The following is a 27,558-nucleotide window of genomic DNA, read 5'->3' as shown; positions in this document are numbered from 1 at the left end:
TCTTTGACAAGAGTACAACTTTACTGTACAAGACAAGTGACAACTACAACAGAACACAGAAGACAAGTAGGTACAGTACTTCAACGCAATGCCTCAAACAGACAACAAACTTATTTGCACAATAATTAATGGTCATATAAATATAATATCTTATAATTCTTAATCTTAAATTCTTGAATCCAAATCCAATACGCAATTTAGTATTTACGCTGTACGCATATCGCATTCGCATACTATGCCTATCAAAAATGAACTGATGTTGTATACGTTTGTTAGACAGATAACCGAAAGGTTTCCTTCTCCACTTAACAAACTGTTACGCAGTTCATAGTGTTGACAATAGAAAAAAAACGAAAAAGTACCGAGTTTCGTGGGAAAGTTTAATACGTTTTGAGTTTCAAGTTTACAAATTTCTTAAAATATCCGTAAATATAATTTTATCGTGTTTCAGAACGTTTATGACATTGTGAACGAATTGAAAATGCCAAATAGGATATTACTGAAAAAAGACAAGGTAAACGATTGCTCAACTTATATTTGTTTTGGCCTATCACCTATGTATTTCTTTATCCTAATGATTTTTTACTGAATGATTTTTCATACATATTTCCCCTCAATTTCTGCTCAATTATGTTATTTCATAGGTCTGATTGTTATTATTATTATATATATATATATGGTCACTAATAAAAGTATGTGATTTTAATACCTAATAATACCTATGTAGGTATATCTTACAAAATTGTATATTTGTTAAACTGATGACTGCATATTTTTAGATACTTATTCTAACACATTTTGATTTCACAACATTTAAATCGGAAGACTGATTTAATATACTTACATGCAATGATATATTTCCTGTACAATTTTTGTAATTAACTATGACAAGCAAGTTTATACTATTATGTTTATGAGAATAATAAATAGATAAGTGGATACATTGTATTAGGTACAATCTGACTAATATTATTAGTATATTATAATACCAATATTATTCGTGTTATAATGTATGCGTGTATTCAAGATAATAAAATTGATATAATAATTTTTTTATATTTTTAATTTAAATTTGTATAGTTTAAACAAGGTAGCAATACTAAGATAATACTATAATCATCAGACCATGATTTAAAAAAATGCATAAAGAAATACATAAAAAAAATGTCTAACTGTATTCATGAAGTTGTTTAAGTCAATTATAACTGTATCTAGTCCTCAACTTAATATATTTATGGTAGATATGCATGATTATCTGATTGTGATGGTATTTTGTTTATTTTATAGATGAGCAAAAAAAATAAAATGTATTCCATGTTGTTTTAATAATTTGTTATATTCTAGGACATTTCCAAGTCCAAAAATATTGAGGTAAAAAATGGATCAGGAGTAGAAATGTCTGGAGATGATGTAAGTTGTGTTAACTACCTACTTATTTCTTAAATAAAATATAATAAATATTTCACCACCAGTATCATCAATAAAATTATTATGGTTATGACATAACTTTTCTATGAATTTATGATAAATAATAAAATAAGAATTAAGAGTTCTGATTGGTATACTTAATTTTACTGGGTACTCTTAATAACCAGAGAGTAATTATCTAAGACTCTTATTTCTTATATAGCATACAAAATAAGTTGAAACAAATTATAAAACGTTAAATATTATGGTATGTGGCATATTGTCTATAAATTGGCTTATTGCATATTATTCCGAGAATATGTTTTAATGTTTCAAGTGTGTAAGTCAAGTAGTCTTAAGTCCTGTATAATCCACATGATAAGTCAGAATGACTTAAAAAATGTATTTCATTCAAAACCAATATGAGTTCCGATTTATGAAAATGCCAGTTAATTTAGACCTGTATAATTGAAGTAGTTTTTGAAAATTATAAATAATTTAATATTTGTACTATTAATTAGTATAACTAAGAAATAATTATCATTTTAAATTCATAGTAGTAATTAAAAACCAATGCCTTATTGAAAATGAATCATCCTGCAAAAGATTGGTTAATTTAATATGTACCTAATTTATTTGTAAATTATACTAATGAATTGTAAAAAAAAAATTAGATACTTAACATAGTATGGAATATATTGATTAGGCTTTTATTGCTTTATAAACATGTTGTTTTGTAGCCAGTAACAACTTTATATTTCAAAAATCTTTTCTAGGTGATGCTTTTCAAATATGCATTTTTTTTTAAATTTCTCAGAAGTGTTCGAGGAAGTGTTGCATTATGCTTAATTATTTGATTGGTAAAGAATTAAACATGCCATTTTTTTAGAAATCTTTTGCATCTTATATAATATGCAAAGTGAATCAAAAAATATATTAAATCAATATTAATCAGACATTTTGTAGAATTCCAATCTTAAAATAAGTATGTTATGTCTAATATGTATAACAATTATGATCAACTCTTTAATCTATTGGCTATGACATAGTATCTGCAGTAATCGAAGTGGCTCAAAATAAGTGGGAAATGGCTAAAAATGTAACTGACAGAATTTATGTGTGTGTGTGTGTCTATGAATTAATTTTGACAGTTAAATATATATATATATTTGACATTCATTATAATAGATTATAATATTATATTAACAATCAAAGTTTGAAATCAAGTTATTAAAACTAATATGATTAGTTACTAAAAAAAAATAATTCTAAAATTAACAGAAACTATATAGGTGGTTGGTTCAATTAATTTTAAATATAGTTAAATTAAAAACTCAATTTTTAAATTTGTATTTTATTATTATATCTTAAAAAAATTCTGATAACTTTTAAATTGCAAAATATCATTGAAAAAAAAATCAGAAATATTAAATTTCTTTATATGCAACATTTCATAGGTCTAATATTATATGTAGGTATTAATTCATGGTTATGTCTAAAATTGGCTTAAAGTTAGTAAGTTACTTAAAATACTTTTTGTTCATTATAACTAATAATATTTTAGGTTTTTCATCATTTTACCAACAGCAATAATAATTAAATATTGTATAAGTAAGATATCAAACAGTAACAAAAATATTATAAGACATGATAAGATATTAATTGTTAAAAGTGCAAATGTAAGTGTAGTACCAAGTTCAAATATGTTATTTATCGTAAATAATTATTATTTAACCATGTTTTATTACTGTTTAATCATAATTGACATAAGGTATTAAAGTAGATTGTTTTACTTTAGTTTGTTCATTATGCAATTTAAAATTTTTCTTCTTTCTTGCATTTTGATTAAAATACAAATTTTAATTTTAGAATATAAATAAGGCCTATATTATTGATAATTATTTTTAAATAGGCAATATAGTTTTTTTTTTTATTTGAAGGGCACAAGCTCTGACCTTCATTATCTTAGAATACCTACTATAAAAGCTTAAACATTTAAATAAGTAATTATATCAAAAAATAGACAGCAGACATAATTAATAGCTTTTTATGAAAACCGTTAAAAAATACAATTATTTGTGACAAAAATGAATTAAATAAAATTTTTAAAACTATATTATACTTATAAGGTTTAATCACATATTGTGTATTGGGTTTTACACTTTTAACTGGGAATTGCAAAATAAAAATAGCTGAAGAATATAATATTTAAGCAACCATGTTTAAAAACAATAACCTATAATATAGACTTAAAATTTTTCCAAATTTTTATATTATCATTTTCTATATATGATATAATTTCAAAAATATTTCTATTATTTTTAGCTATTTATAAACATTTAACATTTTCAACTTTTTTCAATGTATGTTGAATATAAATATATAATTATAAATATCATCTATTGGGTTCATAATAGCCTCAATAATAGCCAAGTACATAGTGATTGATAGACTTGAGATTAGTAAAAATGTTGAAGAAAAGATTTTAAATAACAAATAAGTAATATTTTCATCTTATTTAATGTGAACGTTCTCAAACATACAAAAACAATTGTTTATTAGCTAATTGAAATTTATTATTCTACACTTGATTTCGTTGCAAACATATTTCAATTATGTACTAGGAACTATTAGTTTTAATTATAAAAATAATTAATAACTCCAGGATGGCAAATTAGTATTCATACATTAATATTTGTTTAAATACCACTATTTATTGTCATTTTTTATAAATTAAATGTTCTTATTATTATAAATTTTTTAAAATTATTTCATAGGTACAAGATGGCACTTCTATTGGACATTCGACTACTGCTCCTAGTCCACCACCAACACAAATAAACAAACTTAAGTTAGGACCGATCACAATTAAAAGAGAGAAAAGACAAAACTCTTCACGTTTCAATGTTGTAGCTACCAATCGTGAACTTCAAGTTCTACAATCACTTAATGGTATGCATATGTTCTAAATATTTGAATATTATAAGATAAAAACTGAAAATGATTTAAAATGATCATTCTGTAATTTTATGAATACTAGTATATGCATGATTTGGGGTTAAATTATAAACATTATATACCTGGTACATTTGGTGAAGTATGATTTAAGTCATCTAGGATTATAAATAGTCACTAACGATCCTAATTAAACTAATTATATTAGTTCATAAACAATGGATGTAATTTGTAAAATATTGATGGATATTTGGTAAGTATTTGTTATCTGATTTGTTATTTTATTTAAAAATGTGATGATTAAGTAGTTTTTTTAAAAATCTATCGTACAATTTAATTGTAATCATATTTGTTTAGACGCAATTAAAGTTGCCTTGGGTCAATTTTTCAAAAATATATACATTATCAATTTAGCCTTGTACCCAGTATTTATTTCAGACCTTCTATCCCTGGGTGGTATTGTAAATTTTCAAGTAGGAATGTCATACGTAAATAATGAAGTAAAAATATATTTTCGGGGTGGTATACATTTTTTTTCTTGGTCACCTCCCTGAAATAAACACTGCGACTGTAAGTGCCTTGCCTATGAATATAACTGTTGGCATTGACGTTGAAACAATGATTACATTTTCAAAAATGTATATATTATGGTTAAAAAATAATCCATAGTTGATCATTGTATAAAACAATTCTATCTATAATAGTATAATACATATTTTTAATTTTAGATTTTTAGTAAATGTTTTTTGCTCATAATACTGAAATGTATTGTTGCACAGTAAATATATCTAAAATAAGTAAATATTATATTGTTATAATTGATGAAATTAATTCATTTTTTTGTAGGTAATATGACCTTAAAGGGCTAATGCTCATAAACGGAATGATATTTATTGATAATTAATACATAGTTATTAGTTAAAATAGGTAACATAATATGATGAGAAACATTGTATTGATATTTAAGTCTGTTGAGACTTAAAATGTGAATAGTTAGGTAACTTTGGTATTAAAATAAGTATGTCAGCGCACTATTCATTTTCTCTCTTTGACCCATGTGCAACATAGCAATTTAGCGTTCAGCAGAATCAACTTTGTGTCGTGAGCTTTAGTATTAGAATTAATTGACCTATTATCAGATATAAAATTAAGAACATTGTAATAATATGTTTGCTATCTCTCAATATACTCATTTTTTTTGCTAGATATAAACATTTTTAAATTGTAACATTGTATACACTCATAACTCCCATCAAAATTGAAATACTGAAATACTCCAATCATAAAGCTTATCCGATCTACTCGGTTTGAAAATTATGTATAGGTACATCGTACATACATATTGTTGGATACTTGGATATGTCGTTATTTATATTTATATTCATATACACACACACGAGACACGACATCGGACATTTGAACCTTCATTCGTAATTCGTGTGCTATATGGCCTATGGAAATTATTACCATCATATTATTATTATCACTTCATTTGTTGTAAATTATTCCAATTCGCACTCTCGACGGGCGCCAACGGACGCAGGTCGGGCACACGACCAACACTTGTTACGCCGGTGGCCGCACACACGTGCCCCGCGCGGAATAGTAGCGACATCTGGCCAACGCCAACCAACCAGTCGCCGTGCTTGTCGCTACGTGCGGCTGTCTAGGCGCCGCTAGCGTTCGGCACAGCCGTCCAGCACTCCGGCCAGCCGTGGCGGCGGCTGGTGTTCGACGTGTGTTTCCTTGGTTACCCCATGGCAGCGCTCATCCCGGCCACCACTTTCTCGTCCTTCCACTCTACCAGTCATGACTTCCACCCCGCCGCTGCGCCCACGCACCTATTTGCCGCCACCATCGATCCACCGCGAACCAAAAGCTCACAGACGCCGCTCTAGTCCGCGAAACACCGTCGCCGAAACGCCATGCACGTGCGCGCGCGTCCGTTTCGACAACATTTGATGTTTTGAGTTTTGGTCGTCTTCGTTGTCGCCGATCCGCGTACGCATTCACGATTAATTGTCGCCCGCGTTAAGCCAATTGTTGTAGTATTCGTCAACAAACAAAATTGTAATAAATTCAATAAAATCGCACTCACCCGGGGCGCGCGCGCACGCAATCGTGTCGTCGTCGCCGTCGCACTCGCGAGGTTTCTGTACATAATATTCTGACATTGGCACATAATACTAATATAATTATTATTATTATTATTATTATAATTATTATTATTGATATTATTATATCTTATTGCTCGCCGTTTGAGAAACCTTAGCGCTGTAAATGTTGGAACGCACATCGGCACATCGGAATGGTTTTTGATTCCGTTTATCCGTCATAGATTATTGTAATAATAATAATAATAATAATAATAATAATATAATATAGGCATTGTCTGATTCTGATTGTCACCTGTCGATTGTAGAGTGTATACAATAATAATATGAATCATAATGATATTATCGCGTTTGTTTCCCGCCGTAATCGCGTAAAAATGTAATCGGCATTCGAATATTCTATGTACCTATATAATAATATACTCGTACCTATAATAGTCGGCATATTATTACAATGATATGATATTGTCATATATATATTTGACGGTAGCACACGGAAATCGTGGAGATGATGATTTTCGCCGACAATTTGTATACGTTCGTGATTTGTTCCATTTCGAGTTCGGTAAATGCCAAAAGGTCGATCGAGGGTGGGGTCACCTCGTCACAGATAGTTTAGTTTAAAATATAATAAAAACACCTACGATAAGAACCCTACTTATTAACTAGTTATTTACCGGTTTTTCTGTACTTATATTTTCTTTTTCTCATTGGAATTCTTTTGTGGTTTAGACTTTTTACTTTATGTGATATGTTTTTTTCTTTTTTGTTAATGCATAAATACATTATATTATGTTTTTAAATTTAGCAACTATTTTTTTATGTACCTATTTTTTTACTCTGAAGTTTGAAGGTTGTTGTTTTAACTATATTAAATTATCTATTTTCAATTATTGGTTTTTTTTTTTTTTGGTACTTAATAACTAACATATGTTATCAATAAGAAATTAATTTATGGAATTCGAGTGAAAACAAAAAATACACTAAGTTTTCTGTATTTATTTAATAAACACATTATACATATATTTATATTGTCTGCTAATTTAAATATCTTTGTTAAAAATAGAATATTCATAAATCATAATAGGATATTATTCAAATGCTAATCGTCTAATATTTGAAATATTATTGAGTTATTGCAACTGAAACTGTATAAGTTAACATGCATATTCGTTCACAACAACTAATTACGTAGGTAGTGTTTTTTCTTAACACGCGAGATGTCGGATTATTAAGTATTCAAAATATTATTTAGGTAGTTTGATCTTGTACACTCTACAATCGAACACAGACAGTAATTTCGTTCAAACTAGGTTATCATTTTCTTATTTATTTCGTATCGAATTTAGCTAGGAAGGTAACGAAAACCAATTATATGGAATTTTCCTTTTTGACGTCTAAGTAACATTATCTACCCCGATTCGAACGGTTTAGTGGTATGTCATTGTCTTCTGCTAGCTGTGGTGGTACTCACGTTTGTGTTATTATATTATGGTAACGAGAACTAGATGATCTTAAATGGGTGTTACGGTTAAGAGCCTGTGGCGCGGTGATTATGGTAGTGAACAAATCTGCGGGCGGTCGTACGCTCTCGCTGAGTACAACTGCCAACGGCACTGCTGCAGCGGTGGCGGGTAACCTGCAATCCGGCGTACCGTTTCTGCCCAAAAGCCCAAGCTTCCATAGTGGTTTGGATCTGCTTGCTGGCCGTGAAAAATCTCCAATCATTATGTTTTGCGATCCAACAATGCATTTGCCCAGGCTTCATGGTGAGTCGTATACTATGACGAGGCCCAGTTTATTATTTAATAATAAAGTATAATAAGTAATATTTATAACTTATAAATAAACTTATATAGTAATAACTAATAAGTGACTAATAACGCATATGCACACAAATTTCACATGGACGTGCGCTAATGCGAAAATTTGATGATAAAACTTTTATTACAATATTGTTATAATATATTAATATGCACTTATATAGTGCATTTTGAGAATCAATAAATGTAAATATGTGACGAGTGACGAATTCATATTGCTTCTAAAAATTATTATTTTTATATTTAATAATATATCATTTATATTTTACGTAAAAATCAAACCTACAAATTCAATTGGAACTTACTCCTTAACTTACACTTGTGAAGTTGTGCGTGTACGGGGGTGTAATTTCAATGGAAAACTGAGCGTTGAAACCTTCTATTTTTTTAGTTATTCTTGTGATCCTGGATTACACGATGATAAACTTCACCCCTACACCAGTGGTACACTCAAATATTCAATAATCACATAGCGGGGGGTACAAAGGGTGTTATTATGGGTCTCTTCTTGAGCCCGTCATTCCCCGCCCTCCAAGAGATGCATATAAGGGAATTGCTTAGTGCTTAACCTTCGTCCTAATATTTTTTACTATTCAGCCAGTGCTCAAAATGTAAGATTTACTGAACCAGAACAAATATTTATTTTTTTAAACACATTATATATTTAATTATATACTATATAAAAATAGTATGTTTTTGTAAAATTGGTTTGTGCACTAGAATGATAGTAGTATAGTAGTACTAGTATATAAAAAGTATTTTTCCTCTATGAACTGGATCTGTCCATTCGGAGCCCTGGCTTCAGCACATCATTGGACAGTGGTGGTTCAAATTTATCTACCTATTTATATATAGATATACTTATATAGATCATACAAAATTATTATAGATTCATTATTCTCGTAAGTTTAAATAAGTTCAAAGCTGAAGAGCACCTCTATCAGAATGTGTAATTTTGTAAATAGGTTTCTTGTTAAATGTTATAATAACTTATAAATATTTAAAATATTTAGTATAGTTAACGTAATACTATTATTACACTCATACTCATTGATCATTATTTATATTATTTTACCATTAAAATTAAAAATATCTTACGATTATTATTTGTATATTTAACTATTGATTATCTTAGTCCAATAATTATGAGAATATCAACTTAGTATTGGTAAAAGTTACATTATACTCATAATTCAAAATGTTTATGTCTTTTTTATTTTAAACCCTCCACTGATGATGTTCCTGGAATTCTTATTTCATTGATCTATATAGTTCCATACCTTAAAATTAAAAACATTATTCTAATGGTTTCTACTTTTAGATTCTGAGCGGAGCGATGAGTGTATTGATTTTACAATGATATCTGTTTTTTATTTTTTATTTTTGTGTGTACACTAATAAGTATTCGAAATGATGCTTTGATTTTCAACTTCAGTATCTTGTTCGATGGGAAAGTGAATACTGTTGGTGCATTGGGGAGGTCATAATTCATTTTCAAAAGCGCTGTGAAAAACAAAAGAAAAATTCAGGAAAAACCTCGGGAAAAACAAAATTTTTACGCAAAATCTATTTTGGTTTTTGGCGTAACTTTAAAACCAATGACCGTAGATACATGAAATGTTGACTGAATGTTTATATTAGCATTTTCTATACACCATTACATTTTCAAAAAATGTTGACTTATTTTGAGCTGTTAACGGACATTTTCAGTTTCCAATTTTTTTAGTTTTTTTTTTTTTATGAATGTCAATAAAACTTTATTTGTTGGGTAAAAAAGCTTGAACATTTAATACAAGGCTCCTATTATATTTTTACAACGACATTTGAAAAATATTAAAAATCCTTGGTCACAGTTTTTTTTTATAAGCATTTAAAATTCAAATCTTGACAAAATACGGTAAAATTACAAAAATTAGCAAATTATTTTGAATTATGAATTCATAAAAATTTTTCTTTTTAAATCTAAGATATGAAAATGTAATACAAGATTCCTCATAAGTTTGTCCACCTTAAGCAAAAATTAAATGTCTACAATCAAATCAAATTCAATTTTTATGAGCGTTTGAAGTTCATATTTTTACAACATTAGATATTCCCTCGAATTCTCATGTAGCAATTTTCTTATTTTGTTGTAATTCAAAAACGAATAACCGTAGACTCTTGTATCATATGTTTATTTTATCAATTCCTATACTTGGTAAAATTTTCAAAATATTTTGACTTATTTTGAGCTGTTTACGGACAATTTTAAATTTAAATTTTTTTAGTTTTTCTTCTATGAATATCAATAACATTTTGTTTGTGGGGCCAGAAAGCGTTAAAATGTATAATACAAGGTTCCTTATATATTGTTACAATAGCAGTTGATAAATACATAGGCACAATTTTTTTTTATAATCATTTAAAGTTTGATTTTTGACAAAATTTATCAAATTGAGAATTTACAAATTATTTAGTAGTTAAAAATGTATAAAATGTTCAACTTTTATAGCTAAGGATTATTAAAACTAAGTTCCACGGAAATAATTAATTCTGTAAGCAAAAAATCTTTGATATTGACACAGTTTATTTTTATAGTTATTTTAAGTTCAAATTTGGATGAAATTACATAATGTTAAAAACCAAGAATAACTATTTTAGTTATTTTGTTGTAATTTTATAATATTAATTCAACTTACCGGCTACCATAGTACCATATTGATAATAACTAATAGCAATATAAATATAATATAAAATATCCACACTGACATACCGCCACTGCTCAGAATCGTTTTTCGTATACAATGATATTCAGGGCTGTAGCAAGAAACAGTAGCGCCCCTGGCAGAAAACCGATTTGCGCCCACCTCATCCAATTTTTTTTTTCAACTACCATGGTGATTATTTTTTAAAAAAAGCTGTTGATTGTAACATGTATATATTTATTTTATTATATAAATATTTTTCATTATTATAAAAATTGCTTTACTATGTATTATTATTGAATAATAATAACAGACTAAAAAAAATCCTTTTATTTGAAAAAAATCAAAATTCAAGACTATCTATATAACTTTAATACTTAAGCGCCAAATCAACGACGGATTTTTATGTTTTTTTTTAAAATTATATTTGAGTTGAGACTGCCACCTGATAAAATTGCGCCCCTGGCAAATGCCCTCTTGCCAGTGCCTACGGCTCTGATAAGATTATATCATCGAATTCAAATTTAATACCATCTATTATACAGTGACCCACTTGTATCCTACTGTACAGCAGAGCGACAACCACTTACCCACCTTTTTTATTTAATTTTAAATAGTTGACAAACTAGCATAGATTTAATATTCCATATAGATTATATTAATAAAACAATATTATTTTTTATTAGTTTTCTTTTATGTGGGACATAGGTATTTATTTATTTTTACACATTCTATTCTGTAATTTATCAAGTATCTATTAGTTTATGTTATAGTATTTTATCTATGATTATTTTATATGTTGATTTAAATAACATTAAATTTTGTATGAAATAAGATATTACTATAGATAATTTATCAGTTAAAAACCATTGTGTAATCTAAAATAAGTATGATTTAACATTAATGCCGCACTCGAATATAATATAATATTATATTATAGTAATGCTAGTAAATAATTAATTTAAATATTTAGATTAATAATGGTAAATATAAAAAAACCATAATAAAAAACTGTGTTACAATTTAATTATAAGTATAAAAAAATTGTCATACTAGGTACTTAAAATGATGAAATGATGAATCAAATACATTTTTATTTTATTTGAAAAAGTAAGAAAATATATAACTCATTCAGTTATAATTTAACACCTATAACTTACATCGTAAATTACAATAATGAATGATAAACACAATTTTTTTCACCAATAAGTTGTTTTCTACTCTAATCTAGTACTTACTATTGCAAACTTAAAATATTGTTTTTGATTCTGAGCGAAGCGATGAATGTATTGATTTTACATGTGTTTTTTTTATTGTGTCCTTCATCACCTTTTAGGACAGTAAAAGTGCTTGGATTTTCTTCAACTGTAATTTTTCTGATAGGAAAGTTAATCTAGTTGGTACTTTGGGGGGTCAAAAGTAAAAATTTCCCAGTTGTTTTCAAAAGCGACGTGAAAAACAAAAGAAAAACGGTAATTTTTACGCAAAATCTGTTTTTGAAAAAATCGATTTTGGTTTTAGGTGCAACTCTAAAACAAATGACCGTAGGTACATGAAATTTTGACTGAATGTTTATATTATTGTGAAATTTTTTTATTTTTTTAATTATTGGAAACGTATAATTTTGAAAAAACTTTCTCTCATATTTTTTCGCTGGTAAATATTATACATTAGCCATTACTAATAAGTAATAACCTATAATTTTAAATTAGTTGTAAATATTAATTTAATTTTAGAACATATTTAATAAATTAAATGTTTTGGCGGAACGTTTTTGTATAAAGTGACAGTCTATAAACTTATTTTAAAATACAGTTAATGTGACGGCATACATTGTATCTCTATTGACTTGTTATTTACGTTACGTCCTTCAATTTTAAATTCCTATTTTACTGTAGTAAAGCCCCTATGATACACCAGTATAACCACATATTATTATAACATAACAACTACTGTTGTTTTGTATTGCTTAACAACCTTGTGCACTTTAGCCCTTCATCATTCTAACCTAGGTATTAATAGATATATTTTTATTTTTTATATTATAATTTTTTCTACGATTCCTTAGTCAAGAAATATTAAGTTTAGGTAGGTATTATACTACCTACTATTATGTATTCAAAGTTCAAACACCATTACTTTAAGGACCCTTATAAATAACACATACGTCATACATAAATGACAAATATCAAATATCAAAGGACTTAAATTTAATATTTTACAGACAAAAAAATTACCAAAATATTATTTTAGGTAGGAAAATGGGTAACACTTTGCTGTACAGCAGGTGTCGAGTGGGTAAACTGTTATGAACTCGGTTATGAATGTGTGGACCCCGTGAACATTTTTTTATCAACAATAATTGGTGTTGCTCTTGCAGGCCCCCACAAGTCGTGAGATGTTTTGTTTTTGCTAATAGATAAATACATTTTATAAATTTTGTGATTTATTGGTATTCAAGACTAAAATTGTTTTTGACCACTCTAAAGTCCCAACTAGATTAACTATTCCACCAGAAAAAAATATGAAGTTGAAAATTAAAGCATTATTTTAACTACCTATTGTGAACACAGACACAACAAAATAAACTAATCATTGTAAAATCATTAATTCATCGCTCTGCTTAGAATCTAAAATTACTCGAGCATGACTTGTTGCAACAGCTCAGCTTAATAAATACTTTGGGTTTTCAAGGTTATACTTAGTCTTTTTGAAATTTGCACCTGGTATTTATAGTATGGTTTGTGGATAATGGATACTTTTAATTAAATGTCTATTGGTGTCTACAAACTATTGAAACTTGTTATTCTTATGTTCTATTATATAATATGTAATAGGTATATACTATTTACCTACATTATACCTATTATATTATAATATACACATTTAATTTTAATCAATGATCTACGAATAAGTGATTCACTGATTTACGTCAGTCATTAACTAAATATTTAAAATAGCATTTTCTATATGAATCTTCAAAATATTAGCATTTTTACTCATTCTGTGTTGACAAACATTTAAAGTTTTCTAATTTCATATTTTAATACCGTTAATATTCCATTAATAGTTTACGTTTTCCCGACAAATTTTTATAATGCCTTTACATTTTTCTTTAAACCCAACAATTATTTTAGACTTATAAATTGTTAAAACTAATATTTGACATTTGAACTTTTTTTTTAGTTGTTTAGGAGATCTCTGTACCATTTTCTTTTTAGTCGTCTGTGAAGATTACCAGGAATTTCATTTGATGCTAATTCACGGATTAATGGATTTGTGTGGGTCATGAGACGATCATGAAAACGCTTATAGAAGTATTTTGCTTCTTCTTGGACTGTTTTTTTTACGGAGATCGGTGTAGATGGTGTGATTTGATATGTACGGAGGAGAGTTTGTAATTTTTCTTAATGCAATATTTTGAAACGTTTGGATTTTTTTAAGATTTGAGATTTTGGCATTGCTTCATTGTTGTAGACCGTAGGTTCATATAGGTTTGGGAAGGGATTTGTACATTAGTAATTTAGGGTTTAAGTTTGTGTGTTTATTATTAATGAGGAGTGTGTTAAGCATGCGTAACCGGGAATTCAGCTGTAGCCGTTAAGTTTTAATATGGTGTGCCCAAGTGAGACGGCGATCGAGTGTTAGTCCGAGATATTTGACCATAGAAGTTGAGGGAATTTGGATATCATAGAGAGTTACAGCCGGACATGGGGATTGTTTGAAGGTGAAAGTTGTATGAATTGATTTGGTTTGGTTGACTTTAAACCGCTATTTCCTGTACCAATCCTCCATTTGAGAGAGATGATTTTGAAGATAAGTGGAAGCTAAAACAGGTCTGCGCTAGTTGATATTATTGCTTTGTCATCTGCATAGTCCGCCACTAAGGTATTAGGCACAGTAGGTTGGTCTGAAGTATACTCTATAGCCATACTCTATCGACAGTTTGTGAAATGTCAAGGAATGTACATGTGCAAAATAACTTTTTTCCAACGCAAAAGTAATCGCATCAAACAACCCTGTGAACTTGAGAACATTTGAACTTAAAAGCAATTTTGGTAATCTAATGTGTACTATAAAAGAACTCTAATCTGTTGTGTAAATCTTACCTGATTTACATAATTTAAACTTGCTATAATTAAATATTATTTTGTTGTGATAATTTTCGGTTTTTGTAAATAAGAAATTCAATATTTTTGTTGAATCATTGTCAATCATTTTACTTGAGCTGTCTCCTAAACATGTATTGTGTTTGTGCTTCAGAACCACGGTCCACAGAATAAAAAAAGTATTCAAAATAAATACTAAATACATTCCTAGCTTTGCTCATAAATCATAATATATATATAGAAAATTTTATCTCAATTTATCACCAACTTAAATTCTGTAATTATTGGGCTACTAATATCTCTCCTCACTGATGTACTGCAAAAACGTTTTACTCCATAGTTCAACCAACTATTTCTGTTTACTTAATTATTATTTCCGTTTTGCCTATCATACCTAATAATGTATCAATTCAGTTTTTGTATCTGCCTTAATTGGCTTCTTTAGGTATGACTATATATAAATGTCGATTATTATTCTTACCTATTTTATTGTATGTCAAATATTATCATATACTTTAATTATGTAATTTTAATATTGTAATTGTCAAACTATCATAGTTTTTACTAGTAGTTCTAAAATAAAAAAAAATAAAAAAAAATATATACATAGGAAAATTGCTAAAGAAAATAATATCGTCATCATATAAGTTGTACTATTTTTAGTTGTAATTATAATATAAAATATTTTGCACAAATAATTGTTTTGGCTAATAAGCATGTGATTTTAGTGATTATAATTATTTCAAACGTTGATCTATTTTTAGTACACTTTAATATTTGCCGGTAGTTGAACAAAAATAGTTCCAATATTTATAAATTACATAATATATTACCATACGAATAAATAAAAATAAAACATAGTATATTGTCATAAGACTGTATTACATCGACCGATTGACGCATTCACTTTTTAATAAATATTCGAAAAGGGGAGGTTATTTAACTGTAAACTAATAACAACTACAATTTTATTATTACAATAAATTATTTATAGTTATAAATATAGCTATATACTTACATTTTATTATGTAAACATGTGTAATATATAATATGCGCGTGACGCGGTGGTTAACTTCAGTCACAAATGTGTTCTTCTGTGGCCAGTGTCACTAGTTCCCGGATGGGTGACCCGGGCTTTAGTGATAAATCCTCACCACACATACACGTATTATAACCAACGGTTACCGTACCCTCCCCCACAGTTAAAAAAACCTACTATAAATAACCTTCAGGCTAATGACCATAGAACTGATGTTGAAGCCTTAAGAGGATGTCAGCGCACTATTTGTTTTCTCTCTTTGACCCACGCGCAATATAGACAAAACGCATTTGCGCAGAATCGTTTTTTCTATGTTTTCAAGTAATCTTAGAGTAAAATCACCCATTACAAAAAATATAGAGAATACTATTTTGAGGGAATGTCATATCGATTTTAGATTTTATTGTTATTTGACTTTGTATTTGAGTTTCAAAATAAACAAAAAAATGTTGTAAATTTAAATGATGTTTAAATTGTTTTGAAACAATATTTAGAGAAATCGATATGACATTCCCTCAAAAATATTATTTTCTATCTTTTTTGTAATGGGTGATTTTACTCTAAGATTACTTAAAAACATAGAAAAAACGATTCTGCGCAAATGCGTTTTGTCTATGTTGCGCGTGGGCCAGAGAGAGAAAACCAATAGTGCGCTGACAACCTCTTAACTCAATAAAAATATATAATAATAATAATAATAATATGTGTATATTATATTTGAATTGTAATACCAACTCAGGTCAAAGAGGGGAACAATTCCCATCATCCCTTTTCACTACATATGTACGCGATTACCTCACTATAACCATAAAACATTGATCATTTAAAGTTATATAACCGTTAAAAGATATTTTATAATGATTTTCATTTGTTTGTACATTGGTATATTTATAATTTATGTAATCTTAATTATATTCAATTTTTAATATTATATACTACCAAGACACCAAGTAGTAAGTATCAGTTCGGTGCTGTTTTTATAGAATCAAATGAATATCTGTTTATTTTTTCTGTTTATTGATCAGACTGAGGTAGTTATTTTATCTTAATATAGAATGAAAATATTAATATTTTATTAAAACTATGAATGTATGTGAAGTTAATTCCTAAATACTGTATACAATATATAATATTTTATGTAAGTTATACTGACTACCTTTTTATTTTCAGTTAAAATTAGCATGGTTTGAATTTTGAAAATACAAATGTTAAAAGATTGTTGTTATTGTAAAAAGACAAGTTTTTTGAAGCATTAAATTATATTATATTTATACTGATAATTAATACTTACTTAACAGAGTAAGGTTTACCATATAAATCGACTAATGGGCAGACACGACTGGGTGGGACGCTGGGGTGCTACAGTATTATCCCTTGCCCTAATATTATTTATTATATGTTTAAAGACCCTAAATACCTAATGAACAGCAGATCATTACCAACTTACGGTTATTAGTAATCTATAATATTGTACAATTTCGATTGAAAGTTTGTTGTAACTTGGTACTTTATTACGTTTTTGACGTATATTCAATCTTTAATATTTTTTTAAAACAAAATAAAACATATTAATATTTTATAAATAATCTACATGTTTTAAATTTGCCCCAAAAATGTATGTTATTAGCCCTTTAAATTGTGGAGCACCCCGTGTTCTTTTTTACCAGTCCACGCTTGCTAATGGGATACACAGAAAATTCCAATAGGAATATATTAATATTCAATATATATACACACCTATATGGCTATATATATTATATTACAAAATCATTATGTATCAATAAAAAATCTCATAGTGTTGAGGGAGTGAAAACCCAAAATACTATAATTTAAAGTTACAAAGCTTTGATTTACATACATAAGTAGGTACCAACATAGGTATGACTAATGACTATATTATAATGACATTATATTGTTTAATGATTAATGACAATATCAGAAAGTCGATTTAGTGTTTGGCACTTAACAAAAAAGAATTTTGTGAGAAGGGTTCATAAGTAAAAAAAAACTATATATTTTTATTGTTAATAAATAAAATGTTGTTAGTTTGTCATTATAATGTTTTCGTACAAGTATTTCACATTGACCTTTATAAAAATCATGAAGGTGAAGGTCTATGTGTTAAATGTCTATATAAAACATTTCATAGAGAGGTGATAAACCCCTAAAAAAACCAAGGGAGGTTATACCGTATTCGTGACTGTATGCCATACATGTATATTAATGCATTATTATTGTAGATTGGATTGCAATGATAATCACATTAAAAATTGATCGGTGCTGATTTTGCTATAGTAAATAAACTTAATAGGAAGTTTTTAAATTTGAAGTTCTTAGCTCCTAAAAATAATTGATGATAAAAGATATGAATATTTATTAAATGGATTAATGACAATGATGTTATATCTTTCCATAATTGTGTCTAAAACAATTTCTCAAATCTGGTCAATATTCATTTCTTGAAAAATATTTTATGAAACTAGCTCCCTCCTAGAAAATTCTATATTCTATAGTTTTGAATCTAATTTAAATTTGTAGGTCTGACCATTGCGGGAGCACCCGTAAACACATCACACAATATGTTCCCTGTTAAGACATAATACCTAAAACTAAAAATTATACCATCCAATTTTAAAACAACTCCATTTTACTATTTTCTTGTTAAAATTTGGGTGTTTTATTCTTTAATAACTATACACAATAAATCTTCGAAATATGTTTATATTTATTAATAGTGCTTAACTTATTATACTACTGTTTGTATAACACTGTTATGTGGAAACAGAATATTGTTATGTTCTAGCATTACTATATAATGGAATTAACTATTAAGCATACTATAATATATTATGCTTATTTTTCATAAACAATAATTATTTAAAAAATTAATTTTAAATTTAGTAATTAAAAAAGTTTTACTTGTTTTATGTACTTAACCAGTTTAAAGTACTATCATTAATATACTACCCTACAATTAATGGAGAGTACTCCGTAGAACTATTATTATGTTATTTGGCAATGAAACACAACATTTGTTTATATTCAAACCTATTTAATTATCTTAAGGAATTGGACCACATAAACGTTTGTAAAAAAATATGTTCTCAGTATAGTTTCAGTTCATAAAGATAATATGTAGTATAATTATATTTTAGATTTCTAAAATAATTTAGTTTTGAAATTAATGATTTGTATTGATATGTGTTAAAAAAAGTATTAGTTTGAAAGCTGTCAATAATGCAGTTAAGAGGTAAAATATATTACATTTTAATATTTGATTATGAAAATAGTATTACTGCAGGCTAATTAATTGAAAACCAGATGAATAATATACATAATTTTCAACATATTCGGTTTATTTTAATTGTATTACTCATTATAATATTCATTAGAACATTTTGTTGAAATTTGGAACAATTATTTTATTATTCTCTAATACAATCATTTTTTAATTACAGAAGCCAATGCATCTGAAAGAGAACAGTTGCTTATTCAAAAAATGCAACAGTGCTGTGTGTTATTTGACTTTATTTCGGATCCACAGTCTGATCTTAAATGGAAAGAAATCAAGCGAGAAACATTACATGAAATGGTAGACTATTTGTCATCAAATCACAGTAGTAATGTGCTTACTGAAGCTATATATCCTGAAGCTGTAAGAATGGTAAGAACTAAAAGCTATATATAAATCAAGTATACAAGTATAGTGTTAATGCATTAGTAATATAATTTTTAAATTTTAGTTTGGAGTAAATTTATTCCGTAGTCTGCCTCCATCAAGTAATCCCAATGGGGCAGAGTTTGATCCAGAAGAGGACGAACCTCTATTAGAAGCAGCCTGGCCTCATTTACAACTAGTATATGAGTTCTTTCTTAGATTTTTAGAGTCTCAAAACTTTAATCCCCATTTAGCTAAAAACTATATTGATCAGAAATTTGTTCTTCAGGTAATAAACATTCATTGAATTATTTTGAATAGTCTGTAATTGTCAAAATATTTTTTATTTACGTATAGTTGTTAGAGCTATTTGATTCAGAAGATCCACGAGAGAGAGACTTTTTGAAAACTATACTACATCGGATTTATGGTAAATTTTTAAGTTTGCGAGCATACATAAGAAAACAGATAAACAACATATTTTATAGGTAAAAACAAATAGTATATATTTTTTTGTGACTATAATTACTTATACATTTTAATTTTTCATAGTTTTATATATGAAACAGAACATCATAATGGCATTGCAGAGCTTTTAGAAATCTTAGGAAGGTATATTTAATTTTATAAAACTATTTATGAAACTACGTATTTAAAACATTTTTTTTTTTAAATTAGTATTGTCAATGGTTTTGCATTGCCTTTGAAAGAGGAGCACAAGGTATTCTTGTTAAAAGTTTTACTGCCGTTACACAAAGTGAAATCTTTATCTGTGTATCATCCACAACTGGCTTATTGTATTGTACAGTTCCTTGAAAAAGATCCATCTCTTACAGAACCAGTTATCAGAAGTTTGTTAAAGTTTTGGCCTAAAACACATTCCCCAAAAGAAGTAATAGTATATCATGTATTAAATTGATAATTTAAATAATTACCAAATTTGGTTTTCTGATAACAGGTCATGTTTCTTAACGAATTAGAAGAAATTTTGGACATAATTGAACCATTGGAATTTCGAAAAGTGCTTAAACCATTAATACATCAATTAGCTAGATGTGTCTCCAGTCAACATTTTCAAGTATGTCATTAATAAAACACGTTATTTGCATTTTTTATAAGTGAATTCAATATTCATGCAACTTATTTATGATGTATTTAGTAGAATATTATTACAATACAGTGTGTATTTACAATTCTATTTATAAATTACTATTTATACATGCATATAAATAATTATGGGGGGGACGGAGTGGTCGAGTGGATTAAAGCATCGGTTGTGACGCACAACAACATCGGTTCAAATCGGGCCGCAGGCAGCATTTTTCTTCGGGCAAGTCACGGTGTTCGGAGCGAAGTGTCGCCATCCCCCACCCGGGCATGACAGATACCTACAAGTGCCCACTAAAAAATCTGTCCAAACCAAAAACACACGTGTTTACTAACCTACAAATTCCTCCCCTACAAACAAAAACAAAACAGCTAATGACCATGGTTGTCGGGCTTCATGATCAATAAAAAAAATTATTTAATTATTGTTGAGGATGTTTTTATAAAAAAATTTAAATCAACACGTAAATTGTAACACTATTTAAATAAACTGCTTATGTGTGTCTTAACAAATCAATAAAATTGTAAAAGTGTGTTTTTTTAAAGAAATTTAAATATAAGCCGCAACATCTTGGTAGTTGGTATACATAACATTTTTTTTTAAAAACATGTAATATAATATTATACGCAATTATAAATTATTCAAACTAAAATACTAAGATAATAGAAATAATACAGCTTTAAAACTTAAATAAATATTTATTATAATATTATTATATATTATTAGGTATATAAAAAAAAAAACAATTTCAAATACCTATATCTTTATTTTATTGGTAACATATGTAAATTGCAATTTAATTTTGTTATGAATAATAGATTCCATGTTTGGGATTATATCAATAAAGTTTATTTATATTTTAGGTTGCAGAAAGAGCACTTTACTTTTGGAACAATGAGTACATAATGTCACTGATGTCTGAGAATGTTGATGAAATTTTGCCAATCATGTTTCCAGTGTTATACAAAAATTCTAAAACTCATTGGAATAAGTAATTCATTTTAAAATTACATCTACTAAATAGACATTACTTCAATGCAGTCATTCAGAATAATAGTTTACCTTAAAAAGCTCATAATTTTGTTGCATGGTATTTGTTTGTATATTTCCTTATTTTTAAACATTAAAAATAAAGGCAAATTTCTGCCTCTAAAAGTGTTCATCAACCGTTCATCTCAAAATCTTAATTTAGGAAAAGTATTTTATTTAATTAATTAAAGGTGCAACTCAGTTTTAGGCAGTACTAGGAGAACCATAAGGTCATATTTTGTGAATGATGGATTTTCAAAAATATATAATTTATTGAAATATTTGAAATCCTATACAATGTACACAATGATTATTTTATTATGTAATATTAAAATATACTTATAAAATAATTAAATTCTTCTGTTATTTTTTATTATTTTATTCCAGAAATATACATGGTCTAATGTACAATGCATTGAAAATATTTACTGAAACTAATCCTGTACTATTTCATACGTGCACCCAACAATTCAAAGAAGATAGGAAGACGTACGTTTATTTAATAATTTAATAATTGATGATAATTTTTTATAACTATTCTAAAACAATTTTTTTCACCTCAATGGTATTGTTCATCCTTTTAGTGAAGTGGATAAGTTAAAGAAACGAGATGAAAAGTGGCATCGAGTTGAAGAGTTGGCTAAAAGGAATCCCAATTTTACAGTATCCATTGATAATAGTTTGTCATTTTATACTGACTTTGCAAGGTCGCCAATTAACGATTTAGACCCGACTATTGATTTGAAAAGTTTAGAAGAGGATACCAAGTATCATATTGATACAGATGTAATATTATCTCTAAGGTTAATATTTTCATGTACTTAATGATAAACATTTTATTTTGTTTTGTAGAACCGTAAAAATCGAAAAGAAAAACCTTTATTGAGGCGTAAATCTGAATTACCACATGACACATACACTTTGAGGGCATTAAATGATCATAAGAGAGCCGATGAATATCTAGCTACACCTCCTGATGTTAATAAATGCTAGCCAATTGTTTCAATTGTGATGGCTGTTTTATTTCTATACACAGAGTCTAAACAACTAAGGTGAATTCATTATTTTGATTTAATCATGTTATTTTTATAAGGAATTTCTGTTAAACTCATATTATGTAATTTGCGTCTATACAACAATCTAAATTAGTGACATTTATTTAAAAAAAAAAAAAATGCTACGTCTACTATACTGCTGGGCATATATTATTAAATGTATTAGAAAATTAATTTATGAAGTGTCATTTTTAAACATTTGTTCTGTACTTTATCAAGTTTTAAAATACTATTTCCATAAAAAAAGCAGCTTATTATTGTATTTATTTTGTTTTATTTGTATAACATCCAACAAAGTACTAAATAATGTACTTTGTAGTTTGTTAAAAATATGCCAAAGAGCAATTTAATCAAAAGTTGTGTTTTTGTTAATTTTGATACAAAGAATTATGATATTTATTTATTACTTATGGAATGAACTATACTCTATTCTAAATAAAATCAGGCATCGGCGGCGACCAGTTTTCGTTTCGCGATGGTCAGACCTCGTCCCCATTACAGCGGCGCGTCACGCCTCACGCGCTGCCATGGAACAAAGCCACGCCCATGCGCACAACTCGGCTGCCGAAGCCTGATCTTATTTGGAATAGAGTATAGTTCTTACAAAAACAAGATTTAGTCACTACATTCTTAGCACTGGTCATGATGTAATGTTACTAAATCAAATTGTATTCCAATATTCCATCATTAATCAACTAAAATACATTAATGAATATCTATAAATATATTTGATATTGATTGTAATGAACACAAACCAGATTAAAAAGTATTATTGTTAAATTTTGCCAAATATTCTGTTTTTTTTTCACAGGATTACTCAAAAAAAAAAAAAAAGTTATAATGGTTATTCATCTCATTAGGGGTCATTTAAATGTTGAGTTTATCTTTGTTAGGATTAACATGTTATAAGTAGTTCAACCACCAATTTTTCAATATGTGAATGAAGAAAGTCATGTGAAGTGAACACTCTTATCTACTTCGGTTGTGTTATTTATTTTTAAAATAAACATAAAATGTGTCATTTATTTTTTTATTTATTTACCACAGTATATTAGTTTTAATTTTTGCTTCTATGAAAGTATACATTTTTAAATGTTACATAACAAGACACAAAAATTAAGAGAGATTGCATTCAAGAATAAGTTTAGGGATTTTTTTATTAATTCTCTTGTTGGTTTATTATTATTATTATTATGATTATTACTATTATTATTTTATTATTCCTTTTTTAACTTATATTTTTTTTTTCATGCAGATGTAATAAAACATGTTTTGTACATAAAAAAGTGGCTACATTTTATTAGTATATATTCATTTTTAGCATACATGATATAATATTTGAACTAGTGTAATAAGTAATAACCCTACCAAAAATAAAAATGTCTAACTAATTGAAAAACATATTTTTGTCTGGAGCAGAATAAAAAGTTTAGATATATAATATATGCATACATAAAATAATGTATTATATTTGATTTGTAAACATTTATTTTTACTCAATATAATGTACTCATGTAATACACTAATTAGTAATTTATGTATCTGCTTGAGCGATAAGTTTTTTTTTCTGTTCTTATATCAAAAAATGTTGATCATATTTAATGTAAACTCATTTTAAGGGTAGACCCATCAACAGGGATGAATTATTGTTTTTAACCACTTGAAATGTTATTATATTTATGTTGTACATTATAATAAGATATTTATGTAAAACAAAACAATAACTATCAATTAATATGAAGCATAATAATATATACATATAAAAATGATCGTTTATTGTAGGCGTGTAGGCCTGATATTATAATAATATATTTTTTTTTAACATAAATAATTGTCCAATGTCTATACAAATCAAATTTACAAAATATTATGTATAGTGTTGATAATAAGCTTATACTTAATACAGAAAATAAATTTATATATACACAATATAAACAATATACATGTGTTTATTCATATATATATATATTATATAATGTAAAATATTACGTGTTAAACAATTATTGAATTTGTTTTATTTCAATTTTATTACAGAATGAGGATTTCAAAAAAATATATGTTATAGTTTCATGTGTTTGTTATTATTTTATATCACCTAAATTACTATTCTTTAGATAAAGCCACCAAGGACACACTATCCGTAAAAATAAAATATGTTAAATAAATTTGCTAAAAAATTAGGACCACTTGTGTTTTATGGGTTATGAGTTACTATAGTAATAATTAATATTAGTGTAATATTGCCAATTATTTTTAAATTATGTTACCTAGTTACAATTCTAGCGGTATATTATAAATTTAAACATTTTTTCTCTGTTGAATCCATAAAGAGTAAAGATAGTTAATTTATGTTTGTGAAATTGTTTAATACAAGGTCTGGGGCCAACACAAATTATGTCTATTGACTAATAGAATTTCAGAACTCTTTTAATTCAAACGATTAATTTTTATATCCAAATACATATTTTGTATGTATATTTTATGTATATTTTATATGTGTATGGTTGACACAATTAATAAATTATTATTTTTATTAAATATATTCATATACCTAGGTAGTTATTAGATTCTGAGCGGAGGGATGAATGTATTGATTGTATTGATTTTACAATGATGTGTGTTTTTTTAATATTGTGTGTCTGTCATCACCGTACACGACGTATGTACAACTTCTTCGACTTTCGTCAACAGTATTTTGTTCGATGGGAAAGTGAATCTAGTATAAGTTGGTGCATTCAGGTGGCCATTCACAGGCACGTACACAAAAAAAGAAATTAGTTTGAACCCCTAAACCCCCCTTGTTTACGCGCCTGGTTTTTCGTATACAATGATATTATATCATTGAATTCGAATTGTATATACTGTACAGTAGAGCAACAACATTACCCACTTTTTTAGATTCTGAGCGGAGCGATGAATGTATGACTTTACAATGATGTGTTTTTTTTTTGTGTCTTTCATCACCTTTTAGGACAGTAAAAGTGCTTGGATTTTCTTCAACTGTAACTTTTCTGATAGGAAAGTGAATCTAGTTGGTACTTTGGGGGGTCAAAAGTAAAAATTTCTTAAACGCGACGTGAAAAACAAAAGAAAAATTAAGGGAAAACGGGAATTTTCACGCAAAATCTGTTTTCTAGAAAATCGATTTCGGTTTTTGGTGTAACTCTAAAACAAATGACCGTAGGTACATGACATTTTGATTGGATGTTTATATTAGCATTTTCTATACACCGTAACATTTTCCAAATATTTTGACTTATTTTGAGATGTTAACGGACATTTTCAGTTTATAAATATCAATAAAATTTTATCTGTTGGGTAAAAAAGCTTGAAAATTTAATAGAAAGCTCCTAGGTTATTATTTCAAAGGCAAATGAGAAGAATTTAAAATCCTTAGTCACAGTTTTTATTTATAAGCATTTAAAGTTCAAATCTTGACAAAATCACGAAAATTAGCAAATTATTTTGAGTTGAAAATTCATAAAAATTTTTCTTTTTAAATCTAAGATTTGAAAATGTAATACAAAATTATCCATAAGTTAGTCTACCTTTTTTAAAAAAAAAAAATGTCTACAAGAAAGTCAAATTAAATTTTTATGAGCGTTTGAAATTCATATTTTTACAACATTTGATATTCACTCGATATCTCATGAAACGATTTTCTTATTTTGTTGTAATTAGTTGACTGTAGATACTTGAAAATTTTACTGAATGTTTGTATTAGCATTTTCTATACACGATCAAATTTTGAAAATAATTTGACTCTGAGCTGTTTACAGACATTGTCAGTTTTCAATTTTTTTAGTTTTTTTTTCTATAAATATCAATAAAATTTTATTTGTTGGGTAAGAAAGCGTGAAAATTTAATGCAAAGCTCCTGATATATTGTTAAAATAGCGGTTGAAAAATATTAAAAATACATAGGCACAATTTTTTTTTTTTATGCATTTAAAGTTCAACTTTTGACAAAATGTATCAAATTTAAAATTTAATAATTATTTTGTAGTTAATAATTTATAAAATGTTCAACTTTTATAGCTAAGGATTGAAAATTTAAAACAAGGCTCCACGTAAATAGGTTATATATAAATTACTTTATTCACAATAATATCATCATATACTTGGTAGGCTGACTGACCGTTTTCGCTCAGAATCGTTTTTCTTATACAGTGATATTATATCATTGAATTCAAATTTAACACCATCCATTACCAGTGACCCACTTGTCACCTACTGTACAGCAGAGCGACATTCACTTACCCACCTTTTTTTATTATTTAGTTAACTTTTTTCTAGACAGATAGCGCCATTGTTGTATTTTTTGACAACCAACTTTTCTACTTTTCCGGTAGATTTTTCTAAAATTGTATTGCACAAGAACCTTCCCCTGACAATTACGAACACAACAAAAAAAGAATTAGCGAAATCGGTGTAGCCGTTCACGCGTGATGCGACGACCAAGGGAAACGGATCCATTTTTATATATGGAGATATACATACATAATATATATAATATTATCGTAATTTTGTACGGTAAACGTTAAAATTCGTGTACAGCAAGTGCGATTGGATATATA

At 27.4% G+C, this 27,558-nt stretch overlaps 1 protein-coding gene across 6 annotated transcripts; it reads left to right on the top strand.

Annotated features, from left to right (window-relative positions):
• Positions 1 to 304: 304 nt before the first annotated feature.
• LOC132944357 (serine/threonine-protein phosphatase 2A 56 kDa regulatory subunit gamma isoform) lies at positions 305 to 25,051 on the top strand. 6 transcript variants are annotated; one of them, XR_009664448.1, is made up of 14 exons: positions 307 to 514; positions 1,345 to 1,410; positions 4,185 to 4,359; positions 19,590 to 19,795; positions 19,875 to 20,078; positions 20,147 to 20,277; positions 20,342 to 20,401; positions 20,468 to 20,681; positions 20,748 to 20,867; positions 21,761 to 21,888; positions 22,314 to 22,415; positions 22,511 to 22,712; positions 22,779 to 22,978; positions 23,793 to 25,051. XR_009664448.1 is itself a non-coding variant. In XM_061013658.1 (13 exons), the coding sequence occupies exons 1-13, from the start codon at positions 482 to 484 to the stop codon at positions 22,917 to 22,919; spliced, it is 1,782 nt and encodes a 593-aa protein (XP_060869641.1). In that variant the 5' UTR covers positions 305 to 481; the 3' UTR covers positions 22,920 to 22,979. The 6 variants fall into 6 exon arrangements, 1 of the variants encoding a protein (XP_060869641.1); XM_061013658.1 differs by lacking the exon at positions 23,793 to 25,051 and having other exon boundaries at positions 305 to 514; positions 22,779 to 22,979; XR_009664450.1 differs by lacking the exons at positions 307 to 514; positions 1,345 to 1,410; positions 4,185 to 4,359 and adding exons at positions 6,250 to 6,511; positions 7,826 to 8,245.
• Positions 25,052 to 27,558: the final 2,507 nt, after the last annotated feature.

The sequence above is a fragment of the Metopolophium dirhodum genome, chromosome 5 (assembly GCF_019925205.1).
Source record: "Metopolophium dirhodum isolate CAU chromosome 5, ASM1992520v1, whole genome shotgun sequence".
Classification (NCBI taxonomy): Eukaryota; Metazoa; Arthropoda; class Insecta; order Hemiptera; family Aphididae; genus Metopolophium; species Metopolophium dirhodum.
This window is presented reverse-complemented; position numbering and strand designations above follow the sequence as displayed.

Coding starts and splice junctions, on each gene's coding strand:
- LOC132944357 (XM_061013658.1), top strand. CDS start 482: ATGCCAAATAGGATATTACTGAAAAAAGACAAG. Junction 1,411..4,184: donor TAGAAATGTCTGGAGATGAT/GTAAGTTGTGTT, acceptor ATTATTTCATAG/GTACAAGATGGCACTTCTAT. Junction 20,278..20,341: donor ATAAACAACATATTTTATAG/GTAAAAACAAAT, acceptor AATTTTTCATAG/TTTTATATATGAAACAGAAC.